Source organism: Monodelphis domestica, chromosome 3, assembly GCF_027887165.1.
Source record: "Monodelphis domestica isolate mMonDom1 chromosome 3, mMonDom1.pri, whole genome shotgun sequence".
In the NCBI taxonomy this organism is placed as follows: Eukaryota; Metazoa; Chordata; class Mammalia; order Didelphimorphia; family Didelphidae; genus Monodelphis; species Monodelphis domestica.
Window position 1 is genome coordinate 459,775,952 of NC_077229.1, and position 25,946 is coordinate 459,801,897.

Below are 25,946 nucleotides of genomic sequence, written 5' to 3' on the forward strand. Positions count from 1 at the left end.
GTTGTTTAGTCATTCTTCAGTTATAATCAACTTTCTATGACCCTTGGATGTATATCAGGATGTGTCTTGCCTAGGTGGGATGCTTCCCCTAGAGTTCTTGGCCCAAGCATTTTTCTTATATCAAAACAAGAGGAGAGTCTCTTTAATGATGCCCTCTTGTAAATAATAGATAGCATTTATACATATTTATAAAGCTTTTTTTTTTACTTTTTAAACATTATTTTATTTGGTTATTTACAAACATTATTCATTGGAAACAATGATCATTATCTTTTCCTCCACCCGCCCCCCTCCCAACACTTCTCCCATAGCCGACACACAATTCCACTGGGTTTCACATGTGTTCTTGGTTCGAACCCATTTCCATGTTGTTGGTATTTGCACTAGAGTGTTCATTTAGCATCTCTCCTCAGTCATTTCCTCTCAGCCCCTGTAGTCAAGCAGTTGCTTTTCATTGGTGTTTTTACTCCCACAGTTTATCCTCTGCTTGTGGATAGTGTTTTTTAGATCCCCACAGATTGTTAGGAGACATTGCATTGTCCCTAGTGGAGGAGTCCATTACCTTCGATTGTACCACAGTGTATCAGTCTCTGTGTACATTGTTTTCCTGATTCTGCTCCTTTCGCTCTGCATCACTTCCTAGAGGTTGTTCCAGTCTCCGTGGAATTCCTCCACTTTATAATTCCTTTTAGCACAATAGTATTCCATCACCAACATATACCACAATTTGTTCAGCCATTCCCCAATTGAAGGGCATCCCCTCATTTTTCAATTTTTGGCCACCACAAAGAGCGCAGCTATGAATATTTTTGTACAAGACTTTTTCCTTATTATCTCTTTGGGGTACAAACCCAGCAGTGCTATGGCTGGATCAAAGGGCAGACAGTCTTTTATCGCCCTTTGGACATAGTTCCAAATTGCCCTCCAGAATAGTTGGATCAGTTCACAACTCCACCAGCAATGAATTAATGTCCCTACTTTGCAACATCCCCTCCAGCATTCATTACTTTCAATAGCTGTCATGTTAGCCAATCTGCTAGGTGTGAGGTGATACCTTAGAGTTGTTTTGATTTGCATCTCTCTGATTATAAGAGATGTAGAGCACTTTTTCATGTGCTTATTAATAGTTTTGATTTCTTTGGCTGAGAACTGCCTGTTCATGTCCCTTGCCCATTTATCAATTGGAGAATGGCTTGGTTTTTTTGTACAATTGATTTAGCACTTTGTAAATTTGAGTAATTAAACCTTTGTCAGAGGTTTTTATGAAGATTGCTTCCCAATTTGTTGCTTTCCTTCTGATTTTAGTTATATTGGTTTTGTTTGTACAAAAGCTTTTTAATTTGATGTAGTTGAAATTATTTCTTTTATATTTTGTGACTCTTTCTAAGTCTTGCTTGGTTTTAAAGTCTTTCCCTTCCCAAAGGTCTGACATGTATACTATTCTGTGTTTACCTAATTTACTTATAGTTTCCTTCTTTATGTTCATGTCAGTCACCCATTTTGAATTTATCTTGGTGTAGGGTGTGAGGTGTTGATCTAATCCAAATCTCTTCCACACTGTCTTCCAGTTTTCTCAGCAGTTTCTAATGAATAGTGGATTTTTGACCCCAAAGCTGGGATCTTTGGGTTTATCATATAATGTCTTGCTGAGGTCACTTGCTCCAAATCTATTCCACTGATTCTCCTTTCTGTCTCTTAGCCAGTACCAAATTGTTTTGATGACAGCTGCTTTGTAATATAGTTTGAGATCTGGGACTGCAAGGTCCCCTTCCTTTGTATTTTTTTTTTCATTATTTCCCTGGATATCCTTGATTCTTTGTTATTCCAAATGAACTTTGTTATGTTTTTTTTCTAAATCAGTAAAGAAATTTTTTGAAAGTTCCATGGGTATGGCACTAAATAGATAGCTAAGTTTGGGTAGGATGTTCATTTTTATTATATTGGCTCATCCTACCCATGAGCAGTTAATGTTTTTCCAATTGCTCAAGTCTAGTTTTAGTTGTGTGGAGAGTGTTTAGTAGTTGTGTTCATATAGTTCCTGTGTTTGTCTCGGGAGATAGATTCCTAGGTATTTTATTTTGTCTAAGGTGATTTTGAATGGGATTTCCCTTTCTAGTTATTGCTCCTGAACGATGTTGGAGATGTATAGAAATGCTGATGACTTATGTGGGTTTCTTTTGTATCCTGCAACTTTGCTAAAGTTGTTGATTATTTCAATTAGCTTTTTGGTTGAATCTCTAGGATTCTTTAAGTAGACCATCATGTCATCTGCAAAGAGTGATAGCTTACTCTCCTCCTTGCCTATTTTGATGCCTTCAATTTCTTTTTCTTCTCTAATTGCTACTGCTAGTGTTTCTAGTACAATGTCAAATAGTAGAGGTGAAAATGGGCCTCCTTGTTTCACTCCTGATCTTGTTGGGAATGCATTTAGTTTATCCCCATTGTAGATGATATTAGTTGATGGTTTTAGATATATACTTTTTATTATTTTTAGGAATGACCCTCCTATTCCTATGCTTTCTAGTGTTTTCAATAGGAATGGATGTTGTATTTTATCAAAGGCTTTTTCTGTGTCTATTTAAATAATCATGTGATTTTTGTTGGTTTACTTGTTGATATGGATGATTATGTGGATGGTTTTCCTAATATTGAACCAGCCCTACATCCCTGGTATAAATCCTACTTGATCATGGTGGATGACCCTTCTGATCACTTGCTGGAGTCTTTTTGCTAGTATTTTATTTAAGATTTTTGCATCTATATTCATTAGGGAGATTGGCCTATAATTTTCTTTCTCTGTTTTTGATCTCCCTGGTTTTGGAATCAGTACCATGTTTGTGTCATAAAAGGAGTTTGTTAGAATTCCCTCTTTGCTTATTATGTCACTGGGATTAAGTACTGGGATTAACTGTTCTCTGAATGTTTGATAGAATTCACTTGTGAATCTGTTGGGCCCAGGGGATTTTTTCTTATGGAGTTCTTTGATGGCCTGTTGGATTTCATTTTCTGATATGGGATTATTTAAGAATTCTATTTCTTCTGTTAGTCTAGGCAGTTTGTATTTTTGTATATATTCATCCATATCACCTAAATTGGTGTATTTATTGCCATATAATTGGGCAAAGTAATTTTTATTGATCGCCTTGATTTCCTCTTCATTGGAGGTGATGTCCCCCTTTTCATCTTTGATGCTGTTAATATTTTTTCTTCTTTCCTTTTTTTAATTAGATTGACCAGTACTTTGTCTATTTTTTTTGTTGTTTCAAAGTACCAGCTTCTAGTATTATTTATTAAATCAATAGTTCTATCACTTTTGATTTTATTAATTTCTCCCTTAAATGTTAGGATTTCTAGTTTGATTTTCTGCTGGGGTTTTTTAATTTGATCTCTTGTGAGTTTTTTTATTTGCATTTCCAATTGATTGATTTCTGCTCTCCCTAGTTTGTTAATATATGCACTCAGGGATATGAATTTACCTCTGATTATTGCTTTGGCTACATCCCAAAATGTTTTAAAGGATGTCTCATAGTTGTCATTTTCCTTGATGAAATTATTAATTGTTTCTGTGATTTCTTCTCTAACTAAATGATTTTGGAGTATCATATTGTTTAATTTCCAATTAATTTTTGATTTGGTTTTCCACACACCGTTACTGATCATTATTTTTATTGCCTTGTGGTCTGAAAAAGCTGCATTTATTATTTCTGCTTTTCTGCATTTATATGCCATTTTTCTGTGACCTAGTGTATGGTCAATCTTTGTGAATGTGCCATGTAGTGCTGAGTAGAAGGTGTATTCCTTTTTGTCCCTATTTATTTTTCTCCATATGCCTATTAACTCTAATTTTTCTAAGATTTCATTCACTTATTTTACCTCTTTCTTATTTATTTTTTGATTTGATTTATCTAAATTTGATAATGGTTGGTTCAAATCTCCCACTAATATTGTTTTACTGTCTATTTCTTCCTTCAATTCGCCTAGTTTCTCCATTAGAAATTTGGGTGCTATATTATTTGGTGCATACATGTTGATTAGTGATATTTCCTTATTATCTAAAGTCCCTTTTAACAAAATATAATTACCTTCCCTATCCCTTTTAATCAGGTCTATTTTTGTTTTGGCTTTATCAGATATCATGATTGCCACTCCTGCCTTCTTTCTGTCAGTTGAGGCCCAGAAGGTCCTTTAATTCTGACCTTGTAGGTGTCTATCTGCCTCATGTATGTTTCTTGAAGACAACATATAGTAGGGTTTTGGATTTTAACCCATTCTGCGATTTGTCTATATTTTATGGGTGAATTCATCCCATTCATGTCCAAAGTTATGATTGTGACTTGTGAATTCTCTGGCATTTTGATATCCTTCCCTAATTCTAACCTTTCTTCTTTAGCTCTAACCTTTTAGTCCAGTGATTTACTTTAAATCAGTCCCCCTTTTCCCCTCCCTTGATATGTTTCCCTTTCTAGCCCCTCCCTTTTTGTTCCCTCCCCCTCCCCCCTCTCTTTCCCTCCCCTTTTGTTTTCCCTCCCCCCTCCCTCCCTTGGTTTTCCCTTCTCCCTACCCTTGTTGGATAAGATAGAATTCAAGATCTCAATGGATCTGGAAGTTCTTCCCTCTCAGAGTTGATTTCCCTGAGAGTAAGGTTTAAATAAAAACTCTCTTCCTCTCCTTCTTATAGGAGTTTTCTTCCCCTTCCCATGGGAATCTTTGTGTGAGAAAGATTATTCTATTTGATTTTTCTTTTCCCCCTATTTACACATTACATTTTCCATATATTAATATATATATAGATTGATATAAATGTAGTCCTTATAGAAGAGAGTTTGAATAAATGAAAAGATAACAATTTTCTCTTTTTCCCTTTCCATCATATTTACCTTTTCAAGTATTCCATGCTCTTTGTTTTTCGATATCAGACTTTCCACAGAACTCTGGTCTTTTCTTTGCAAAAAGTTGGAAATCTTCTATTTTGTTGAATGCCCATACTTTCCTTTCGAAGTATATAGTCAGTTTTGCTGGGTAGCTGATTCTTGGTTGAAGACCCAGCTCTCTTGCCTTTTTGAAAATCATGTTCCATGCCTTATGATCATTCAGAGTGGAACTTTCAAGGTCTTGTGTGACCCTGATTGACATTCCTTTATATCTAAATTGTCTTTTTCTGGCTTCTTGTAGGATTTTTTTCTTTTGCTTGAAAGCTTTGGAATTTGGCAATTACATTCCTGGGAGTTGTCTTTTCGGGATTTAGTGTAGAGGGTGTTCTGTGAACTCTTTCAGTGTCTGTATTGCCCTCTTGTTCTAGGATCTCTGGGCAATTTTCTTTGATTATATCTTGTATTACGATGTCGAGTTTGCTCTTTATTTCTGGCTTTTCTGGTAGTTCAATTATTCTTAAATTATCTCTTCTTCCTCTATTTTCCAAGTCTGTCACCTTGTCAGTGAAATATTTTATGTTCTCTTCTAATTTCTTGATCTTTTGACTTTGCTTTATTAATTCTTGCTCTTTTACCTGCTCGTTGTCTTCCAGTTGCCTAATCTTGACCTTTAAAGCCTTGTTTTCCTTTTCAGTTTGGTCAAACTGGTTTTGTAGTTGCGTGAAATTCTTTTGCATTAATTCCCACTTTTCCTGCCAGAAGGCTTCCATCTTTTTGATCATTTTCGATTCAAATTCTGCAAAAGTTTGTGGAGGGTTTCCATTTCCTTTGGAAGGTTTCAGCGCATTTGCTTGTGTTTCCTCTTCTATCTCCTCTATATTTTGTATTTTTACTCCATAAAATGTGTCCAAAGTTGCCCCCTTCTTGTTTTTCTGTTGTTTTTAGACTTTTTTGCTTCTGTGCTGTTTGCCATCTCTATCTGTGTGAGGGGGGCTGGCTCTTCTGTTATCTGTCTGGTGTTCAGTGGTTTTAGCCCCAGGCAAATTGTCTTCCCCAAGAAGCCTGGAATTGCTGGTGTTTTGGTATTACTACCCTCCTCTATTCCCTCCCGATGCTTCTCTGTTGCCTTACTTCTATGCTCTGTGCCTGGCTTGACACTCTCAGATGTATTTCATTGCCTTTGCTGGCCAGAGGAGCCTGCACTCTGAGGGAGAGGGGCCTTGGCTTCCCAGAGCTCCAAGGGCTGGTGATAGGATTAACCTCAGACTGAGTATTCCCTGAGGCAGGGACCTTTGGTGAGACTCAGATGGAAGGATCTGGTCAGGGGGCTGCAGGCTCCCGCAGTCTCTCTCTCTTTCCCTGTTGTCTGGGTGCCCCTGCGACTGGGTCAGGTTGTTTTCAGGATGTGGCCTTCAGAATAGCCGGCTCCTGAGGCCCTTTTGCCAGCCCTGAGGGTTACTGTTGTTTCAGATGACCTTGCACTCTGAGAGGGAGGGCCTGTGGCTTCCAGGAGCTCTGAGGGATGGTGATAGGATTAACCTCAGACTGAGTATGCCCTGAGGGAGGGACTTTCAATTAGACTCAGATGGAAGGATCTGGTCAGAGGGTTACAGGCTCCCCTGTCTCTCTCTGTTTCCCTGCTGTCTGGGTGCCCCCGGCGACTGGTTCAGGTTGTTTTCATGGTGTGGCCTTCAGAATAGCCTTGGCTTTTTTCTTAAGATAATAAAATTCTTAAAGGGTCATAAGTGATTTATTCTCAAGATTAAAAGTAAAATATCTTATACCTTGGGTGTGTGATTATACTATATGAGACCTCAACTCTCATAAGTTAACATATTGAATAACTAGAAGAACAAGAAAAGGAAAGTGACTATTGTATCCAAAGAATAAGCTTGTATGACAGCCTTCATGGAACTAAGGTTTTCCATTGATTGCCTTAGGGTAGATAAGTGGCATGTTGTTACCACAGGCATATCAGCAATATCTTCTGATGTAACAGAAAACAATAATTCTACCATACTTTTAAAAGTCTTTATCAAGATCTGGAAATAACTTGAGAGGTGACCTCATTTAAATTCACAGATGAAGAAACTGAGTCTCAAAAAGATAAAATGACTTGATCCTCATTACATAGGTAGTATGTATGAGAGATGGGGCTTACACTTAGGTCATCTAATTCCAAATCTAATACTCATTGTATTTAACCATCTCACATGCTCAGTTTCTACACTGTAGCTCATCGAGATGCAATGTAGTGATTCAAAAAGGTGAGGAGAAATATTATTGAAAATGAATTAATAGTCCAAAATAGTATGCCTAGTTGCTTTACAATTTTTTGAATTTAGACTATGCTCTGAAAACAGTTTGTTGTTGTAAGATGTGTTCATCTGGCTCAATTAATTGAATTCCTTTCATTAAAACATTTTCATTTTCAAAAGGAAAAGAAGATGAAGGCCTTTTAATATATTTTTTTCCATTCAGAAAAGATCCCTTTCCTTACTTCAAGAATGCATCAAAGAAAGGAAAGATGGAATATGAGGGTGGCATTTAAAACCCAGAGGCCAGTGAAAAAAAGACCAAGAACACAAATGACAGTTTTTAATGACCAAAACTAATTTTCCTAAGAACACAGTGGACTTTTTCAGTTATTTCAAAATTTCATTGAATTTTTGAAGTGATACTAACCTAGAACTGAAGGTACTAGTATCAATTCACTTGGTAACAGAGTGACCATCCAAGTTATTTGAACAAAACAATCTCAGGTTACTCAGGCAAAGACTTTTCTAGCTGAGGAAACCCACCACTGACTCCAAATTCCCATAAAGCAAAAATGCCTTGAAAAGATTTCCTATTTGTTTTCCAATCTAGTGCTATATTGAAAAGGGACTACAGCAAGATTAATGCATTAAGTTTTCATGTCTAAATCTAGTTTTGATGCCCCTGGTGAGACAAGAATTATTTAACTCAGAGTCCTTTGATAGATCATCCTTGAACTTGATAACCACTTCTTTTAACATAAGCAGGGAGCTAGCCAAGAAGGATCCCAAAATGAATTTATGGTAGCAATTCTGGTGTTGAGGAATGGCCCTCTTGGGAAGTATGATTAATTTACATGTTTCATAAAATCTAAAGAAGTGAGTTCTTGCAGTGAGAAACAGAGTTGAAACCTAAAATTTCCTCCTATATATCTTAAACCTACTTGACCTTGAGAAGTAAGATTTCAATAGTTACTTTACCTTTGTCACAAATCATCAATCATTTCTACATCTGAAAAAATGATGGAAAACAAGTTTAAATCTGTTCATGTTAAATAGTAGGAATATTTCATTTGCTTTGTACAGCCGTAATTCAATTCTTTCTTAATTCTGTGTCCCAGCATCATTCTATCATTGTTCTGATTACCCAAATACATAAAAGAAATTGAGGTAGATAACTCAATTAAACCCTTGAAATTTTGTACAAAATATGCATTGCTATACATACTGACTTTTTTTTGTAGTTTAACATTAAAGCTCTGATATAATCACTTTTCTTTAAAGAAAAATGAGCTAATGTGAATCTTACCAGATAGTTCACAACCAAGAAGCTCCATCCTCAAAGTACAGTGCCGCCGACACACTTGGGGATAGAGTCGGACATACTGAGATTTTATTGGAGGAGTAAAAGAGTTGGCATAGGGTGTATTGTTGTCCACATTTCCACGGAATACCTGTGAGAGACAAACCACAAAGATCAAAATGATGAATTGCATATATTTCTGTTTTGGTTTATTGTGGGACTTTATAAAAATACTAAATCCTTGGATCATCCCTTTATAAAAATGGATAATTTATTCAAGAATATAAAGCATTTAGGAATTTGGGGTCTTTAAATTTCCTCTTGAACTCCAGGCTAATATCAGTGAACAACAAACATATACTTATAATTTTAATTAAGGGAATATGTCATTGTCCCTTAGGATATTATCCTAATTCAATTAAGAAGATTCTAATATGTGTTGTTCCAGTTCATTCTTGGGTATAAGTCTTCAGTGTCTTTTCTTTCTTCACACTCTTGTGATATAGATTTCCTTATCCTGTCACTTAACAAACTTAGCTTGTTTCTGCATGGTGTTATTTGAAGTGTTTGCACTTCTATTAAAGCCCTCCTCCATTTGACATAGAATTGTGGTCAGTTATTTCCCCAAACTTGCTCTAATTTTTTACTTTATTTTTGTCTGTCATGCCACACTGTTCACCCTCTTTCCTATGTTTAATTGTAAAGTGTCATCAGTTCTTTCTCTATGACATCTCTTGGATCTCCTCTTCACTATTCTTACTCAGTTACGACCTTAGGTAAGCCAGGGCCATTGTGAAAAACCGTCCAATTCATTTTCCTTCTCAAGTTTTTCCTGTCCATTCTCCATACATCTACCAATAAGATTATCCTAAAGCAAAGGTCTAATGATATTGCATCCTTGTTCATAAAACACTAGAGGCTTGCTACTACCTTTAGGATCAAATATAAATTCTTTTTTTGCCATTTAAAACCCCTATGACCTGGCTCTGACTTAATTTTCTGGCCTTATTATTTATTGTGTCCTTTTACACATTCTAGTCTTTTTGACCTTTCCACAAGAGGTACCTTTCCATTGCCTGCCCTCATGTGTGGAATGTATTCCTTGGCTTTGGCTCTTAATCCCTAGTTTCCTTCAAAGCTTAGCTCAAGTACCACATTGCACCTGAATTCTTTTTTCTTCCTCTAAGCTCCTTTTGCCTCCCTCTCCCCATTATTGAAAATTGTACTGACACATAATCTGAGAAAAGAAGAAAACATTTTAAAGGTCTATATGTGAATTTGGTGGTTGACTATTACCTAAGAACATTTGGAGAGAGGGTCGTTAAGATTCTCTATTACCAAAAAAAGTTACATGATCACTGGAAACCCCCTAAAAGAAGTTTGTAAGTGATTTAGACTGTTTCAACTATATGGATATGTACAAAGTATAAGTTTTTCAAAAGTGAGCTCTGCCAAAGTGGAGTGAGTACTCTTATCAATGAAATCAAAGATCTTTGAAGTATAGAAGTAGAGGTAGATTTATGAGTCTTAATTTAGAATTATTCTTCCTTTGGGCTTCTGATGTTCATATTCATTTTACAATGGGATATGGGATTCTGAGTCATATAATGAATCTATCTATGCTACCCCAGTTCACCTGATGATAAATCATTTCTTTCTTTCTCTCTGTTATATAGATATAGGATCAAAATCATGGAATGGTTCTTTTTCTTCTTTTTATGCTATTCTGAAGCTTGCTGTTTTATTTCTCTACCATTGTCAACATCTTATTTTTTTCAATCATTACTTTACTTAAATATTAGAAAGGTTCTTCAATCCTACTCTGTTTCATGAGTGCAATTTAATGAATCCAGGAGTTTAAACCAATAGGATTGGTTACATATATATATTTAAATTTGAACATTTTTATTAAAAAAGTAAACACATGATCTGAACTGACATTTAGAAAAGGGAAATATGGTACATTTTCATCTTGAGAGATCTATGAGTATTTAAAGTGAGTATTCTCTCATGCTTTTTCATCTTGTTTTCTTACATTTAATGCATAACATGAATACCCCTTATTCATTTGTCCATCATTTTCTCTTTTAACTGGTATACCTCTTTATCTGGTCATAAAACAGAAACCTGTTAAAATATAATTTTGGGAGACATCTGCAAAGGGATGATAATTGAGTGTGTGCGAGATGATTAGGTCATCAAGTAAGATAGCATTGAAAGGAAAATGAGAGGGGCTCAGTACGCAATAATGAAATGTACTCATTGTTAGCATATTTAACTCAGAAAGAAGATCTGACCAAGAAGACTAAGAATAAATTGTTGGAAAGGAGGAAAAGGAAGAAAATCAAGAAAGAAAAGTATAATTAAAACCCAGAGAGGAAGGAAAAGTTGATTGAAAGCATCAAATATTGTATAAAGATTAAGAATAATAAGGATTTTAAAAGGCCATTAGTTGGTAATTGAGAAATCATTTATAATTTTGGAAAGAGTAGCTTTAGTTGACTTATGAGGTTGGAATCCAGGTTGCAGAATCCAGGAATCCAGGTTTAAAGAGAGTAAGAGGAGAAGAAGTGAAGATATTGCTTACATATAGGTTTTTTTTCTTAAAAATTAGATGATAAGAGGATAGATACATAATGATAGATAATTTTTTAAAATTAAAGTTTGAAATCAAGTTCTCCTCTAAAAGACTAATGAATGGAGACTTGAGAAGAGATGAGAAAATTTGGAATTACTGTCATGTGGTGAGTAGGATAGAGATTAATTAGTGGGGAGTAGAAGGATCATTTTGCTACAGTGATAGTCCAATTGACATATAAAATAAATTTGTAGTAGAATTAATCAATTGGATTGTATGACTTCCTTCAGTTCCATTGAACATAATATGAATAAAAGTTAAAGAGGCAGATAGTGGGCATAATTAAAATAGCAATTTGTCTAGGTCAGTGGAGAAGGAGATTCAGGAGAGAATACTGTAAAATTAAACTGACTCCACCAAAGGATCAAATTTGGGAAGAGAGAAGAGTTTACATAATGCAGGAGAGATGGCATGGGAAGTGGAGAGGAGTCAAAGTAATTTAATGTGACTGTAGAGACAAATAAGAGGGCTACAGGTTGTAAGGCACAGAGAAATGTGGAATGGTAAAATCATGATTTTACCATTCCACATTTCTCTGTGCCTTACAACCTGCAAAATCAAGGATATTATCATCTCTTTAGCTAAGATGGAATGGAGGATATTCTGGTAACTGAAAATATTGAGGAACTTAGTAGTAAAGTTATTTGAAAGAATATCTTTATCTTTATATCTTAAGGTCTAGTAGTAAAATGAGATAGTATTCGGATAGGAGAATAGGGAGAAAGGGGAAAAAACAGAAAGGGAGTATAGTGGCAAAGAGATAAAACCAGGCATGGTACTAAGTGAGGTGGCAAAATGTACAAAGCTCTGGAAACCATCCAGAGTTTGACTGATAAGTTTGCAGAGCATGACATTTAAAGAAATAGATTTTGCTGAGTGATGAAATTAAAGGAAGAAACTAGAAAACAGATTCAAGAAATATTTCAACTCCCCTACTACTACCAGTTAGCTGTTAAAGGAGAAAAATGAAGTCATATTGTAAAAAGATTGTCTAGAAAATGAATTGTCAGGATTGGGGCAATGCTCAGTGAATGCCAGAAGTTGGAAGAGGAAAGAAAAGAAGAGCTTTATGAGGAAAAAAAGGTGTGTTAATCATAGAGTAGGTATTCCTAAAGGACCCTGGAAGAAGCAGGTAGATCAGATGAAAAATTGGGAAGAGGAGTACTTTGAGATGGATTGAGATACAGGAGTAGAAATAGATTTAGGGTATGGGGTTTGTCCATTGATAGTCATGAGCTACTGAGCTACTGAGGATACTGATCCCTGAGATAGGGAGAGTGTAAAATGTTGGGCAAATAGCCATGAATCCAGAAGTCCATTAGCCCATTAGTGAAAAGGGATAGGTTTATTGAGAAAGGACAGGCTATTTAAAAGAGTCAAAGAACACCCTCAAAGCTTGATGTAGGTAGGTCAAAAGGTGGACTGGGAGGAAAGTCCACTCAAAAACAGTTTCCCTATATTTGAGAGTCCTAGGTGAGAAGAACCATTAGTAGATACCAGAGGGCTGATTGAAAGTTATCTTTGAAAATTAGTAAGATTTCCCTGAAATTAGGATGTTCCATGATTTTCAGTCAGATATAACCATAGAGAACTTCAGTAAGCAGAGAATAGTTCAGAATCATCAAAAGTCCTGCAGTTTTCCAAATGCAATGCATCATCAGTTGCCTCCTATTAAATTCTGAAATGAGCTCATCAATCTGCAGTGCTTGTCCAAAATACATGTGTAGCAGGCATTTCTGAGTAGGGCTGTATATCACAGAATGACTAGGCTCATAGAGTAATCACTCATAGAATAAGTTGCCAAGCTTCCATTATCCCTGAGACCAGGTGCCAGTGGTACAAGTATGCACTGGGGCAAGGAAAGGGGACAGGGTTTATATATAAGTTTATTTGTCATTAGTCAACAAAATAGAAACGATGATGTGCCTGAGATGATAATGGAAGTGTTCAGGAAACCAGAGCACCCTGAGTGTAACTAATGCCCCATGAAGCAGAGAGCAGACACATGAGCTATGGCAGCACTGATGGGATTCATTGACAGTCTTAGATGAAGTATAGAGACTAAAGTTCCTAACACCATGCTTTGATTCAAGAAAGAAGGACCTGGCGATTGCTTTCACTTTTGGAATAGAGAGTTTGGAGGGTCTCCTTCTTCAGATTACTCAAGCATATGAAATTCTACTTGCTTGGGAATATGTAATACTTTTTCTCTTTGAGTTTAATATTAATTTTGATTTGACTATGTCAATATTATTATTTTCCAAGGCCTGTTAGCAACTTAATAACTAGACCTATGGTGACTTTAGAAGTTCCCATTTTTAATTAAGGGAAATGAGCCAGATGAAATGAATAACCTTTAAAAGTTTTTACGATATGGACTTTAGAATACAAGGACTCCCACTGCAGACTTCATAAGGAAGTCATGTAAAAGTGTGTCTATTTCCTTCTTATTTTTTCCTCAAACGAATTACCAAAATGCATCTATATTATTTAAAGATGTATAGTGATGAAAAATAGATATTTTGGCCTGTAGTTATTCATATTTTCTCAAACATTTTTTTTTGTTTCTCTTATAAACTTTTACAGACAAAGACAGAAAATCCAGGTGTTTTAAGAATCTGTTTTGAGACAAATTACAAATATTAAATACTCTTATTATCTGATCTTACAACACCAAGCAATGTATTAAGACTTTTGGAGAAATTAAACAATAGTTAGATAAATGAAAAGAAAATATATGATGAGTATTTGGCAAATGGAAGGAGGCTCACATATTCTACTTGAAATGCTATTGATAAGTTAACAGATAAAAATTTTTCATCAAAAAAGTAACAGGAAACACAATTTCATGGAATATGTGTTCACCATTTTGCAGTGCTTCTAAGGCTAGCCCTCTAACCATGCTTCTTTTTAGTATTTTCATCTGAAAAAGATTAATATTAGCTCATATTTATATAGAAAAATATCTTACAAAGTGCTTTACAAAAATATTATTATTTGATCTCACAAATTTTTCATTCAGTTGTTTTTCATTTAGGCCCAATTCTCTGTGACCCTATTTTATGTTTTCCTGGAAAAGATACTAGAATAGTTTTCTGTTTCCTTCTCCAGATCATTTTACAGATGAGGAAACTGTGGCAGACAGGGTTAAGTGTCTTTTTCAAGGTCACAAAGCTAATAAGTGTCTAAGGGCAGATTGAACTCAGGAGGATGAATCTTCCTGACTCCAGCTCTTTATCTATTGTCCCATGTAGCTGCTGCTTTGATCCTAAAAAATGTGATGTAAATAGTATAAATGTTATTATTTTCCCTTGATAGTTGGAAATCAAGGTTCAGAGAGGTTAAGCATATTGTTCAAAATTGGATAGAATTTAGGATATGTCCTCTGCTTTTAAATAAAGTACCCCAGAAAAATTGCTCCCCCCTTACCCACCATCAGGGGGTTGAAGAGAGAAATTCTGTTCTGGAAGTTCAACCTAAGCAAAAGTTTTCTACATTTGCCTATACTTCACCATATGATTTTTGTTATATTTAAGTGATGATACACACACGATAGCATGTATACATTTAAAAAAATCAAAAGTAAGCCTCTGAAAATAAAATGGTGTTTGTATTATCAGTCCCAAATGTGTACATGCATAATCAAGGACAATCATAGATCAACTCTTCTCTAGAGTAGAAAAATAAAGAGTCACTACTTCTCTATTGTTAAAAAGCTAATGATGTTGGCAATAACAAAAACAATAATAATAATTCCTAGTATCCTCTGCTCCATTTTCTGTTGCTTCGTCAATGACAGAGCACAGCTGGAAAAGGGTTACAGAGAAAGAAATGCCATTTGTTGTATATTTATGTCCATTTCATGGATTACTTGGCCAAAAGAGATAATCCCTAATGTCCAATTTTCTGGTCTTAGAGATTCATGTAATTTTTTGTTTGGTTCCAGTTTAACAGGCACAGGAAGCCATTAAACTTGCCCTTCAAACTTGAAGAAAGAGTCAGAGCTTAAGTTAGGTTGCAAAGACTTCTTTGATAACCCATGGTCATTTCCCTATCATAATAAGGGTGGCCCATATTAGTACATTTTTTCCCATCAAAATCTTCATTTTTGAAAGCATTTCTTTGTTTCCATTACTCCTTAAGAAACATTTTCAACTAACATTTTGAAATATATGGTTGTAAAACATGAAATCTATATATACTATCATTGAGTACTGGGATATTAGTTTTTTAATATGTTGTTTTACTGTAGAGTTAAAAGGAACTCTGCTACTCTAATAAAACTAAATTGAAACTGAAGTAATGGGTAATTACTGGTAAACTAATTAAAATGAAAATTGGTTAAGTAAAATAATCAGGATTAGGGTAAACTTGGGACAAAGTATTTATGAATCTGTCAATTAGGCACTAAGGAAGTCATACATGAAACCATATACAAATTTATTGTTCTTATTTACAAAAGAAAATGCATTATTGGATATCAGTAACTTTAAGTTTCTTTTTGAGACATTAAATTCATTTGTCAATTGATAACAGCATATAAATTTAATATAGTTTAATCAATCTTACCATGTCTTCATTGCTTCCTTTTACTTTATACATTGCCCAACTCTTTCCATCATTACTATATGCAATTTTGTAGGATTTTATATATTCTGGACTTCCAATCCTCTTAGCTCCTTGAGTGATAACTCCAGTGACTCTCATCTTCCTTTGCAAATTTATCTGTAGGGACAATATATCATCATTAATTATTTAATAATCATATTAATTTCTCAGTTCTGAATACTTAAATTTTCTTGTAAAGATGGCAATAAGAATATATAAAAGAACTCATTTGCTCTTCTATGCTTAAAAAAAATTTATCCAGTGAACAAAATGATGCTTTAACAACTTGTAAGTATTATGATGTTGAAAAGTATGAAACACTACAGAAAGATAAGATATCCTTGCTAAGACAAGAGAGACTTAATGATTTAACACCTCACAGGGAATAAGAAGTAATGAAAATGTAGTAGAATATAATTTTCTATCATTATTTCTCATATTTCATATTCTTAGTGTGGTACTTCAGAAATACGGAGTCATCTACCAAGAATTAAAATGTTTTCTGGAACCTCCCTATGTGTCCTATTCATAAAAACTTTAACAAAAGCCTCTGTGTGACAATCTGCAGTCAAAGAAAAATCGGTACCAAAGGTAGATCATTCCATTTTGGGGTAATTTTAATTTTTAAGATTTTTTTCTCCATACTGCCTACCTACTTGCCTCAGTTATTCCTTTTATGGCAAAGTGGAATAATTCTAATTCTTCTTCTATGCAGAATAATATTCCAAATGTTAAATACGAAGATGTTTGTGCCCTTCCATGAGTCTTCTCTTCTCTAAGCTATATATATATTCAGTTCCTCTGTATGATCCTTATATGCACGATTTTGAAGTCCTGTACCCTCCCGTTCACCGACCCCCAGATGGCTTGCAATGTGTCAATAACCCTTGTACAATATGACTACTAGAACTAACCACACTGTTTCAGATGTATGCCTAGTACAAAGAGATTTGTTACTTCCCTTTTTCTAGATACTATTCATTCATTCATTCATTCATTCATTACTCTGCAAATATGAAGCACTCATACAGTATTCTTGCCCTTAAGAAATATGTCATATATCTATGGAGAGATACAATATGAACACAGATAAGTATAACACATTATAATTCAAGGTGACATGCAGCATGAGGATAGCAGGGAAGGCTCCTATGAGGTACTGATGGTATACTGAGACCAGGTTATAATCATGTTATAATGATGATTCATATGATCAATTTCATGATTCATTAGGATCAGAATTCTAGATCTATTTTCATATGAACAATTTTATAATTACATATTCCACTTCCTTGTGTTAAAGTTATAAAATTCAATTTTGGAAACTCAGTACATAGTTTTGTCTTTTCCCTCAATTTCATTTTGTCTTTTGGAATAACATTTGGGTTCTGCAACACATTAACTATCCCTACCCCCACCTTCCTGCTGTGAGTAAATTTGATCAGAAATCAGATACAAAGCCTCAAAGCCCACCAGCCCCAAATGAAACTTAGACCAATTTCCTTTTAATTTTCTTTATATTTTCTGAAATGTTTATGCCTACAGGAGCCAGCATTTCTTTTTTTTTTTTCCTTAAAAAGGGGCATAGATCAGTTCACAAGTCCAACAGTGTATTTATGTCCCAAATAAAGTAGATAAGAACAACATGAATTCAACATATACATCTTTTAAAAGGGTGCAATATCTTCTCTCTTGCTACTCCTTCCCAAAGAAGATTGGGTAAAATCATGTTATTTTAAACCATAATCTCCCTAGATAGCATGTAAAAATGAGATGTCTTCACTATCAACTTCAAAATTTTTCATTTACTCTGCTTAAATATGGTCTAAAATCTACTCATTTAAAAGGAATTAATGAATTACAAGAATTGGGGGAACAAAAGTATGAGAGCAAAAACTGCTATTGAGGAAAAAAAAGGTCCTTTTAAAGCCCTAAATCATTTTTTCGGTTGTGTTCCTTTTGTGATGATTATGATGAAAAATATTTTAAAAGGATGTAACTATTGTTAAGGCCTAATAGTAAATAACATCTATATGGGAAAAAAATTAAAGGACTCAAAGTTTGAATTTTCTCTTTTTTTTAATGTCCTTAACCCAAATAACACAATTTGCCACTTAATATAAATAAGCCCTATGTCAAAAGGTGGGAAATTATTTTTGGTTGTAATTAATATTTACAAAGAGCTTTAAGTTTTCCAAGGTTCTACATAGATATCACCTCATTTTATACTCACAACAGTCCGACGAGATAAGTGCCATTTGCTATCCTGCCCTTACAGATAAGGAAACAGATGCAGAGAGAAATTAAGTGATTTGATATAGTTAGTTTCTGGGGTTGGATTTCACCTCAAGTATCCCTCACTTCAGGTCTAGAACTTTCCTCATGTGTCCACTTAGTTATCTATTTAGTCATTCATTAAGTAAGCATCAAGCAACTACTATATACTGGATAGTGTAATGTGTTGGTTGCATAGCAAGCCAGCCTTGGCTTCAGAAAGACAGATTCAAATGCAGATTATAACAGATACTGGCTCTGTGATCCTAAGCAAATAACTTTTCCTGTCCCTTATGAATGCAACTCTCTCTTTTCTTATCTCCACCTCCTAGATTCTCTGGCTTTCTTCAAGTCTCAGCTAATGTCTCAGCTTCCCTCTATTGATTATCTTAAGTTTATCCTGTGTATAGTTTGTTTATATTGAGTTTGCATTTTATCTCTTTGGGCTATAAGCTCCTTGAGAGCAGGAAGTTTGTTTGCCTTTTTTAAAAAAGATATATATTTGTCTTTTATGAGTAAACCCCAGTAAGTTCTTAATCAATGCTAATTGACAAACTCACAATCTCCCCCATCCCTTTTTCTAAAACTATAAATTTTTAAACTAAATTGTTAGAAGTTTCCTCCTTGTTGAAATCACAAGTCCAATCCACTCCCCCTAAAAAAGTGAAAACCACTGTGCAATGCAAATGCTATAGGAAGAGAAGAGAAGAGAAAAGATAAGACAAGATAAGACAAGACTAGACAAAACCAAACAGGAGAGGAGAGAAAGAAAGAAAGAAAGAAAGAAAGGAAGGAAGAAAGAAAGGAAGAAAGAAAGAAAGGAAGGAAGGAAGAAAGAAAGAAAGAAAGAAAGAAAGAAAGAAAGAAAGAAAGAAAGAAAGAAAGAAAGAAAGAAAGAAAGAAAGAAAGAAAGAAAGAAAGAAAGAAAGAAAGAAAGAAAGAAAGAAAGAAAGAAAGAAAGAAAGAAAGAAAGAAAGAAAGAAAGAAAGAAAGAAAGAAAGAAAGAAAGGAAGGAAGAAAGGAAGGAAGAAAGGAAGGAAGAAAGGAAGAAAGAAGGAAAAAGGAAGGAAGGAAGGAAAAAGGAAAGAAGGAAGGAAGAAAAAAGGAAGGAAGGAAGGAAGAAAAAAGGAAGGAAGGAAGAAAGGAAGGAAGGAAGGAAGGAAGGAAGAAAAAAGGAAGGAAGGAAGGAACAATGCTATTTCCTTTCTGAAATGTTATTGCCTTAATTGCTGTTTCTGTAGAGGGATGGGGAAAGATAATGAACATCTGATATTTTATATATCATTTTAAATGTATATACATTATAGGAGAATGTCATGAATTATTTATTTTTCTCAAAAAAAAGTAGTGAGTATTTTTAAAATTAAGCACATAGATAACATCTCCCAAATTTTAATGTTCAACACACCCTTTCTTAAAATTTGATCTTAAAATTCAATATCATCAAGATACCTTTAAAATATCATAATTAAGGGTAAAGTATTACTTTTCTACTTTTGAAAATGTTAAAGACTTTTTAAAAAACCACAACCAATCTTTTAAATAAACATGAATAGCTTTAAGAATTCAAGGACCTATCTTCAAAGATAAATAGATAATTAAAAAATTTAGACAAGTTATTGCAATTGCAAATTTGTTGTGTAATGCCTACTTTTAAAAGAAGAGGCTTAAATTTAATAAATTAACTGAGAAAATCATTTTTCTTATGCTGTTTCATTTGCTCACCCATCAATATCATGACTCAGATTGATAGCTCTTCAATTCCTTTCTTGCTTTATAAGTAAAAGGAAGAAATATTATTTATAGCTAATTTCATTCATTACTCAAGGTAAGCTTCATGGGCATGGGGTCCATTAAAGATCTGACTTAGAATGTTGGCTGTGGGATTTGAGATGCCCTAGAAACTTGTTATAATCATGAGTAATTTGTTACAGCTGTCACTAAGCACAGAGAATATGGAGGCTTGATAGTCATCTAGAGCTTTGAGCACGTAATCCATTTTCTATTGGCAATCTTTATGCCCAAATCACTTTCTATTATGTACAGCATAAACAGTGGACAATCTGAATCATGTTTGCCCCCATTTTAGAAGCCAAGTTCCCTGTTTGATATAACTGAGCATTCCCTTTTCAATTATCTTTTATCTTGTTTCAATTATCTTGTTTATACCTTTCTCTGGATGGTCAAATTATCACTGCTAGAGTTTTTGGCTGATGAGCTGAAGACTTTTGTTTGGGAGCTTAAGTAGAAGAACTATGATTAAATCAAAAATAATTTCAAAGTTCCTGATTTTCTCAAAACCACATAAAATATGATTTAAAGCTACCAGTATTTGGAAGCCTGAAAAAATATTATAGATATATTGTTACCTAGATAATCAAGCATTTATATATCTTCCATTAGGAAGTATATCTAGTTCCTTTCTGGTTCAAGTAATATTTTTAATGTAAAATTGGGAATTTCTTTTTTTGACAATGATAAATAGTACTAACACATAATTCTTAAATACCTTGAATTTAATAGGGATTTGCTTTCATCATTCAAGGATCAATAAAAATGAATAAGACTGTGATTTCTCAAAATAAGAGTGATAGATTTGATGATCTCTATTGTCACCTCCAGTTCCCAACATTCTATGATTTTATTGTCAAGGACTGGTAGATTTATATGCTGGATTTCTATTAATATGTTATCACCAATGCTTTCTAATTCTTTCAATGTTAAAGAAAAAGAAAGCTTAAGATTCATTCATTGTTGTTCTTGACACTTCTATTATGGAGTCATTACTATCTAAGGCCTTCTGCCTCAATTACTCCGTCTTGTATTAACTCATTAGAGTATTTGTGGCTCACTTGTAATGAGAGCTTGGTGAGAGGATAAAGAACTTAAAAGAAGGTTTCTCTACATGGAGTATCTGGATATGTGTGATTATGTATAAAGGGAGTGCCTTGGAGAGTCAGACTGGCATTTGACAGCTGACCATGGGTAGAAAATGAGGCTACATGGATTTGAGACATCTAAAAGACCTGGCAACTTAAGCTCTTAACTCTTTGTGTTATTCAATTCCGGGAGACCTCAATGATTCCTTCAATCATTGTACAAGTTATTTCCTATAAAATCTTCTTGTCTCCAGTTCATAGACTCTCTTCCTTATAATCATGGATCAGGTGCCACTCAATATCTAAGGCCTCTTTTGATATCCTTCATTATTAGTATTTATTTCCTCTTGAAATAATTTGATAATTCCTTGTAAATAATTGAAAATTTACTTACCTGGGTACATATCATATCCACCCACTAGATCATAAGCTTCTCAAGGACAGATAAAATTTTATTTTGGTCTTTGTATCCCCTAAAGCTAGCATAGAGCCTTATATTGAATAGGCACTTAATGCTTGCTAAATTTTATAAAATTATATGTCCAAATTGTGACCAGATGTTATCAGTACCAATAATAATGCATTTGTGGCTTATCAATACGATGGAAAATTAGGGGTTGGATGTTCATAGAGAAAAGAAATAGTCATATAAAAATGAAAAAAAAAACTTTATTTGGATTAAAAAATTCTTTACTTTCTGTTTTAGAATTGATACTGAGGATTGTTTCTAAAGCAAAAGAGTGGTAAGACCTAAGCATTTGGCACTAAATGACTTAAACATGGTCACATAGGTAAGAAGTTGGACATATATGAGTCACTCTTCAAACAATATTTTTGTTGCTGTGTATAATGTTCACTAGGATCTCATGATTTCACTCTTCATTTTATGTAGGTCTTTTCATTTAAAAATTAACTTGTCATTTTTTACATTGTAATAGTAGTCCAGCAACAATATGTTCAGGCATTCTCTAATTCCTGGGTATTCCCTCAATTTCCAGTTCTTTGACACCACAAAGAGAGCGGCTATAAACATTTTAGAACATATTGGGTTCTTTCCTTTTTCCCTGTTCACCTTAGGAAACAAAACCAATAATGATATTGCTAAATCAAAAGGAAGATGCAGTGATATAAATCTTTGGCTCAATTAACAAATGTCAGTTATTTGTGTTTATCTGTATAATGTTGGGCTAATTGCTTCACTTTCTTTAGCTTCAGTTTCCCCATCTGGAAAATGAAGGGGGGTGAGGCAAGAGAATCTTTGAGGCTGATTCTTTCCAGGTCTACTGCTATGATCCTCTGAAGCTTAGTTACAAAGGTGAATTCCAGTCTATCCAACTAGTTCTAATTCAATTTTGAAGGATTGGGTACTTGGAATGTGTAAGCCTGTGTTTAAGCACTGTGGAGAGAAAGATTTTAAATCAACATAAAGAGGAGAAAACAAGAAAAATGATATAAGGAAGAATCTGATCAACATAAACGAGAGTAAATGATTATGTGCTCCTTTAGCAACAAGGAAGGAGAGGAAAAGGGGAAGTTAGCAGAAAAGTCAGCCATTTTCCTGCATAATTGTGGAATAAAAAGAATTATGCCTCTGATACAGGGTACTCTATGAGCCAAAATTAATCCTTTAATTAAATAAGTACACTGAGAATTTGAATGCCAGGGTTTAGACACAATAGCAACTGGCTCTACACTAGGGGTAACTATTCCTAATTACAAACTGGCATTACTCATTAGGAAGTGGGCAATGAATGGCAGTAAAGGATCCAATCAAATATTGATAATTGTTATAGTAGGGTATATGATTCTGTGAATTTTTGAATTGAGGATCTGGAAACTGGGAAATCTTGAATACAGGAGAGCTTTTGCACTGGGGATAATCTTAGACTTCTATTCCTCTTTAATCTAATATGTGATGAATTGTAATTTCTTGGAATTTTCTTTCATAGAGTTTGGCAAGTCAGATATTTGCTTTATGTATTTGTGTTGAGAATAATCATAAATGCAAAAGCAAGTACCTATTCTTTTGTTGTTGTTGTTCCTGGGTTGTAGAGAAAATGACAGAGTGGAGCCTAGACTCCTAATGTCAAAAAGGGAACCATTCTAGAGATGCAAATATCCAGGGCATTTACTAACTAGGCTTGATTGAGTTTCATAATGAAATTAAATAATTAAATTAGGAATTAAATAAGGAACCAGGAAGACAGAGACAGAAAACATCAGTGGCATTGTACTTAGTAACAATGTGACAGAAAAAGCATAGTACAATGAATAGATAAAGGTGTCAGCTTTGGAATCAGGATAATCCAGGGTTCAAATCATTTGTCACACATGAACTGTTATCACAAGCACTCACTCAACCCATAATAATTACATTTCTGATTGGCTTCCTTGAGGGGTTTTTCAGGTCTGTAAGTCACTACACAAATAAGAAGCGTAGGTCTCCACATTAAAAAATGTCTTAAAAATCAAACCTATCATCTCATTGAGTATTTCTACTTAATTTATAATTTACATTATACACATATAATGTAATTATGTAATTTATAACCTGAATAAAACAATAAAAATGAAAAAAAACATACTTTAAGGGTGAATTTAGCTTCTACACAAGACTATGCCACGTACTAAAGTTAATATTCTCATGCTATTACAATGGCTAGAATGGAGTCTTTCAGTATTATATATATCAGATTACTTTCTTCATAGAGCAACACTGAGGCTTTGCTATTCTCATTTGTTTGAGTGGTTAATTTGTTTCATTTTTCTTGATGGTATGTAGAGTTGAAAATGTCCCTTTTTATCCAAAAAGTTAATAGTAATTAGCCTCATTTTTATGGCATGTATTTTCATGAAGACGATTCTCCAGTGCCTATGGTAGAGAGCTACGAATAGAAGTCAATGCTAAATAAATAGTATGTAATTATTGAGTTGGCATGATTAGAGGGACCTCATGTCCCACCCATGCTGGAAACAGCAGATCAGAGTTTATGGGTAGATTAGAATAAGATTGGGCTCTTGAGTCACTCCTGCACTTCCAAGCTACATGAGATAGGGAGATCCAGTTAAAAACACACACACACACACACAACAAAACAAAACATAATGCAATATTATTTGTGATCATGGCCCATCAGTCTTCTTTTACTATTATACTAAATAGACTAACTAATCAGGTTAGAAAATTAACCTCTTCTTTGCTAAAGACACAAGTTATTTGTGAAACCAAATTAAAAAGCATTTATTTAGGAGCTACTATTTGCCAGGCATTATGCTAAGTACCAGGGATACAAATTCAGGCAAAAATACAGTCCCAGGCCTCAAGGAACTTTTTCTAAAAGAGTATAGAAACACACAAAAGGTAAATAATTATTTTATGTATTTGTGTCAAGAGGTGGGGAGGGGAAGGAGTTATAAGAAGTAGGAGATAGGTATAGTATATATGTACAGATATCTGACCCAGAAGGGGCCTAGGTAAAATGGATAACTTTGAATAACTACTTGAAGGAAATATTTCTTTATTCATGATTAAGACCCTTTTTCTTACAAAGGTGATTTCAGACAGTATAGAACAAAAGGAGAAGGGGAAAAAAAGCATTTATTGCATGCCAAATAAGTGCTAGATACTATGCTAAACGCTTTACCCATTACCTCATTTAATTTTCAAAATATCCATAGGCATTAGGTGCCATTTAACATTTGAGGAAATGGAGGCAGACAGAAGTTAACTAATTGCCAGGGTCAGGCTAAGGCTATTTGAACTCTAGTCTTTCTGACTCCAGACCCAGAGTTCTATCTATTATGGCCCCACCTCGCTACCTCAACATACAACTAAAAGAAGCATAGAGGTTCATTAGTAGAGATGAGAATTGTCCTGTTACTAAAAGGTAGAGGAAATTTATCATCTACCTCTTTCAATAAAGAACTCTGGAAAACAAAATGGACTGTCTTCAACTACAGTTTTGCAAGACACAGAACCATTCTTCAAATAGACATTTCATATATTGATCCTCAATAAAAGCTGAAGGTATCACATTAAATCTTAGATCAGTGAAAGCATTTCTTGAGGGAGCTGAAAAAGATGGTTCCGGTAAGTAACTTTCTGATGGCATAACTTAATTTAGATGTCAAGGTTTCAGAATGAAGAACAATGTATAGTTAGCATATCTATTAGCCCATTTCTCTCAAATGGTAGTTGCATCTACTGAGCTTTTGGCAAGATATGGATCAAATGCCCAAAGAACCAATACAGGGTTGTTGAGTAAAGAGGGAGCAATTCGTATGCTTTAGATACCAGGAAGATGTTTGGATGAGTTAGACGTGCCATGGTGCCCACTTGATATTACTGTCCAGAAAGAAGGCTGTCCTACATTGGCAGGGATGTGGGCTACAGGTGTTGTAGAGAAGGATAGAAATTTAAGGAGATAAGTGAGACATGCTTTTTTCTGATTGAACTTCTCATCCAGCAAACTGACTGAAACAGATTAAAATGTAATTGGAAAAAGTTTAATAAATAAACATAAATACAATACAACATAGGTAATGTATGTTTGTGGTTTTCTGAGTCAATATCCAGCCCACAGGGATTTTTTTCTTCTGAGTTTGACAGCATTGATCTAGACAATAATTTCAGATGAAGGCTGAAATTTAGTGTAGTATCCATGGAGCCTAATATGGTATTGAAGATACTTTGTTCTTAGCAAGCTTCCAAATCAGTAAGTTAGCTCATAAACCAAAAAAGGAAGTTCTTTCTAGTGAAGGAAGTCACATTGCTTCAGGGCAACTAGGGCTTGTGATTGAAGTGTTTGCACTGTTCCATTTTTAACTCATTTTCTCAATATGCTGGAGAAAAATGTGTAGGGCTTGCCTTGGTTATCTGTTTGCTTTGTATAATCACAATAATGGCTTCAATAAAACCTAGATGATCAAGCATCCCATCCAAAGTCACACTAGCCTCTGCCTTCTCCCTCCTGCAACCTCATCCTTGTTCTATAACCATCAGCAAATCTTATTGCAAATAGCATATCTGACATTTCGTCTATGACATCATTCATCATTCTCATCATTTTCTGAAGGAAAATATTCCTCCAAGGCTTTCATTCTGCTATATATTTTCTC

General features: G+C 34.4%; 1 protein-coding gene across 2 annotated transcripts in view; it reads right to left on the reverse strand.

The window, feature by feature from the left end:
* Positions 1-25,946, reverse strand: part of EDIL3 (EGF like repeats and discoidin domains 3) — a 703,912-nt gene that overhangs the window by 165,174 nt on the left and 512,792 nt on the right. For both annotated transcript variants that reach the window (XM_056824616.1, XM_056824617.1), the window contains 2 exons: positions 15,637-15,792; positions 8,436-8,580 (listed from right to left, as the gene is read on the reverse strand). In XM_056824616.1, the coding sequence (XP_056680594.1) occupies positions 8,436-8,580; positions 15,637-15,792 (301 nt within the window). The remainder of the gene's footprint in view (positions 1-8,435; positions 8,581-15,636; positions 15,793-25,946) is intronic.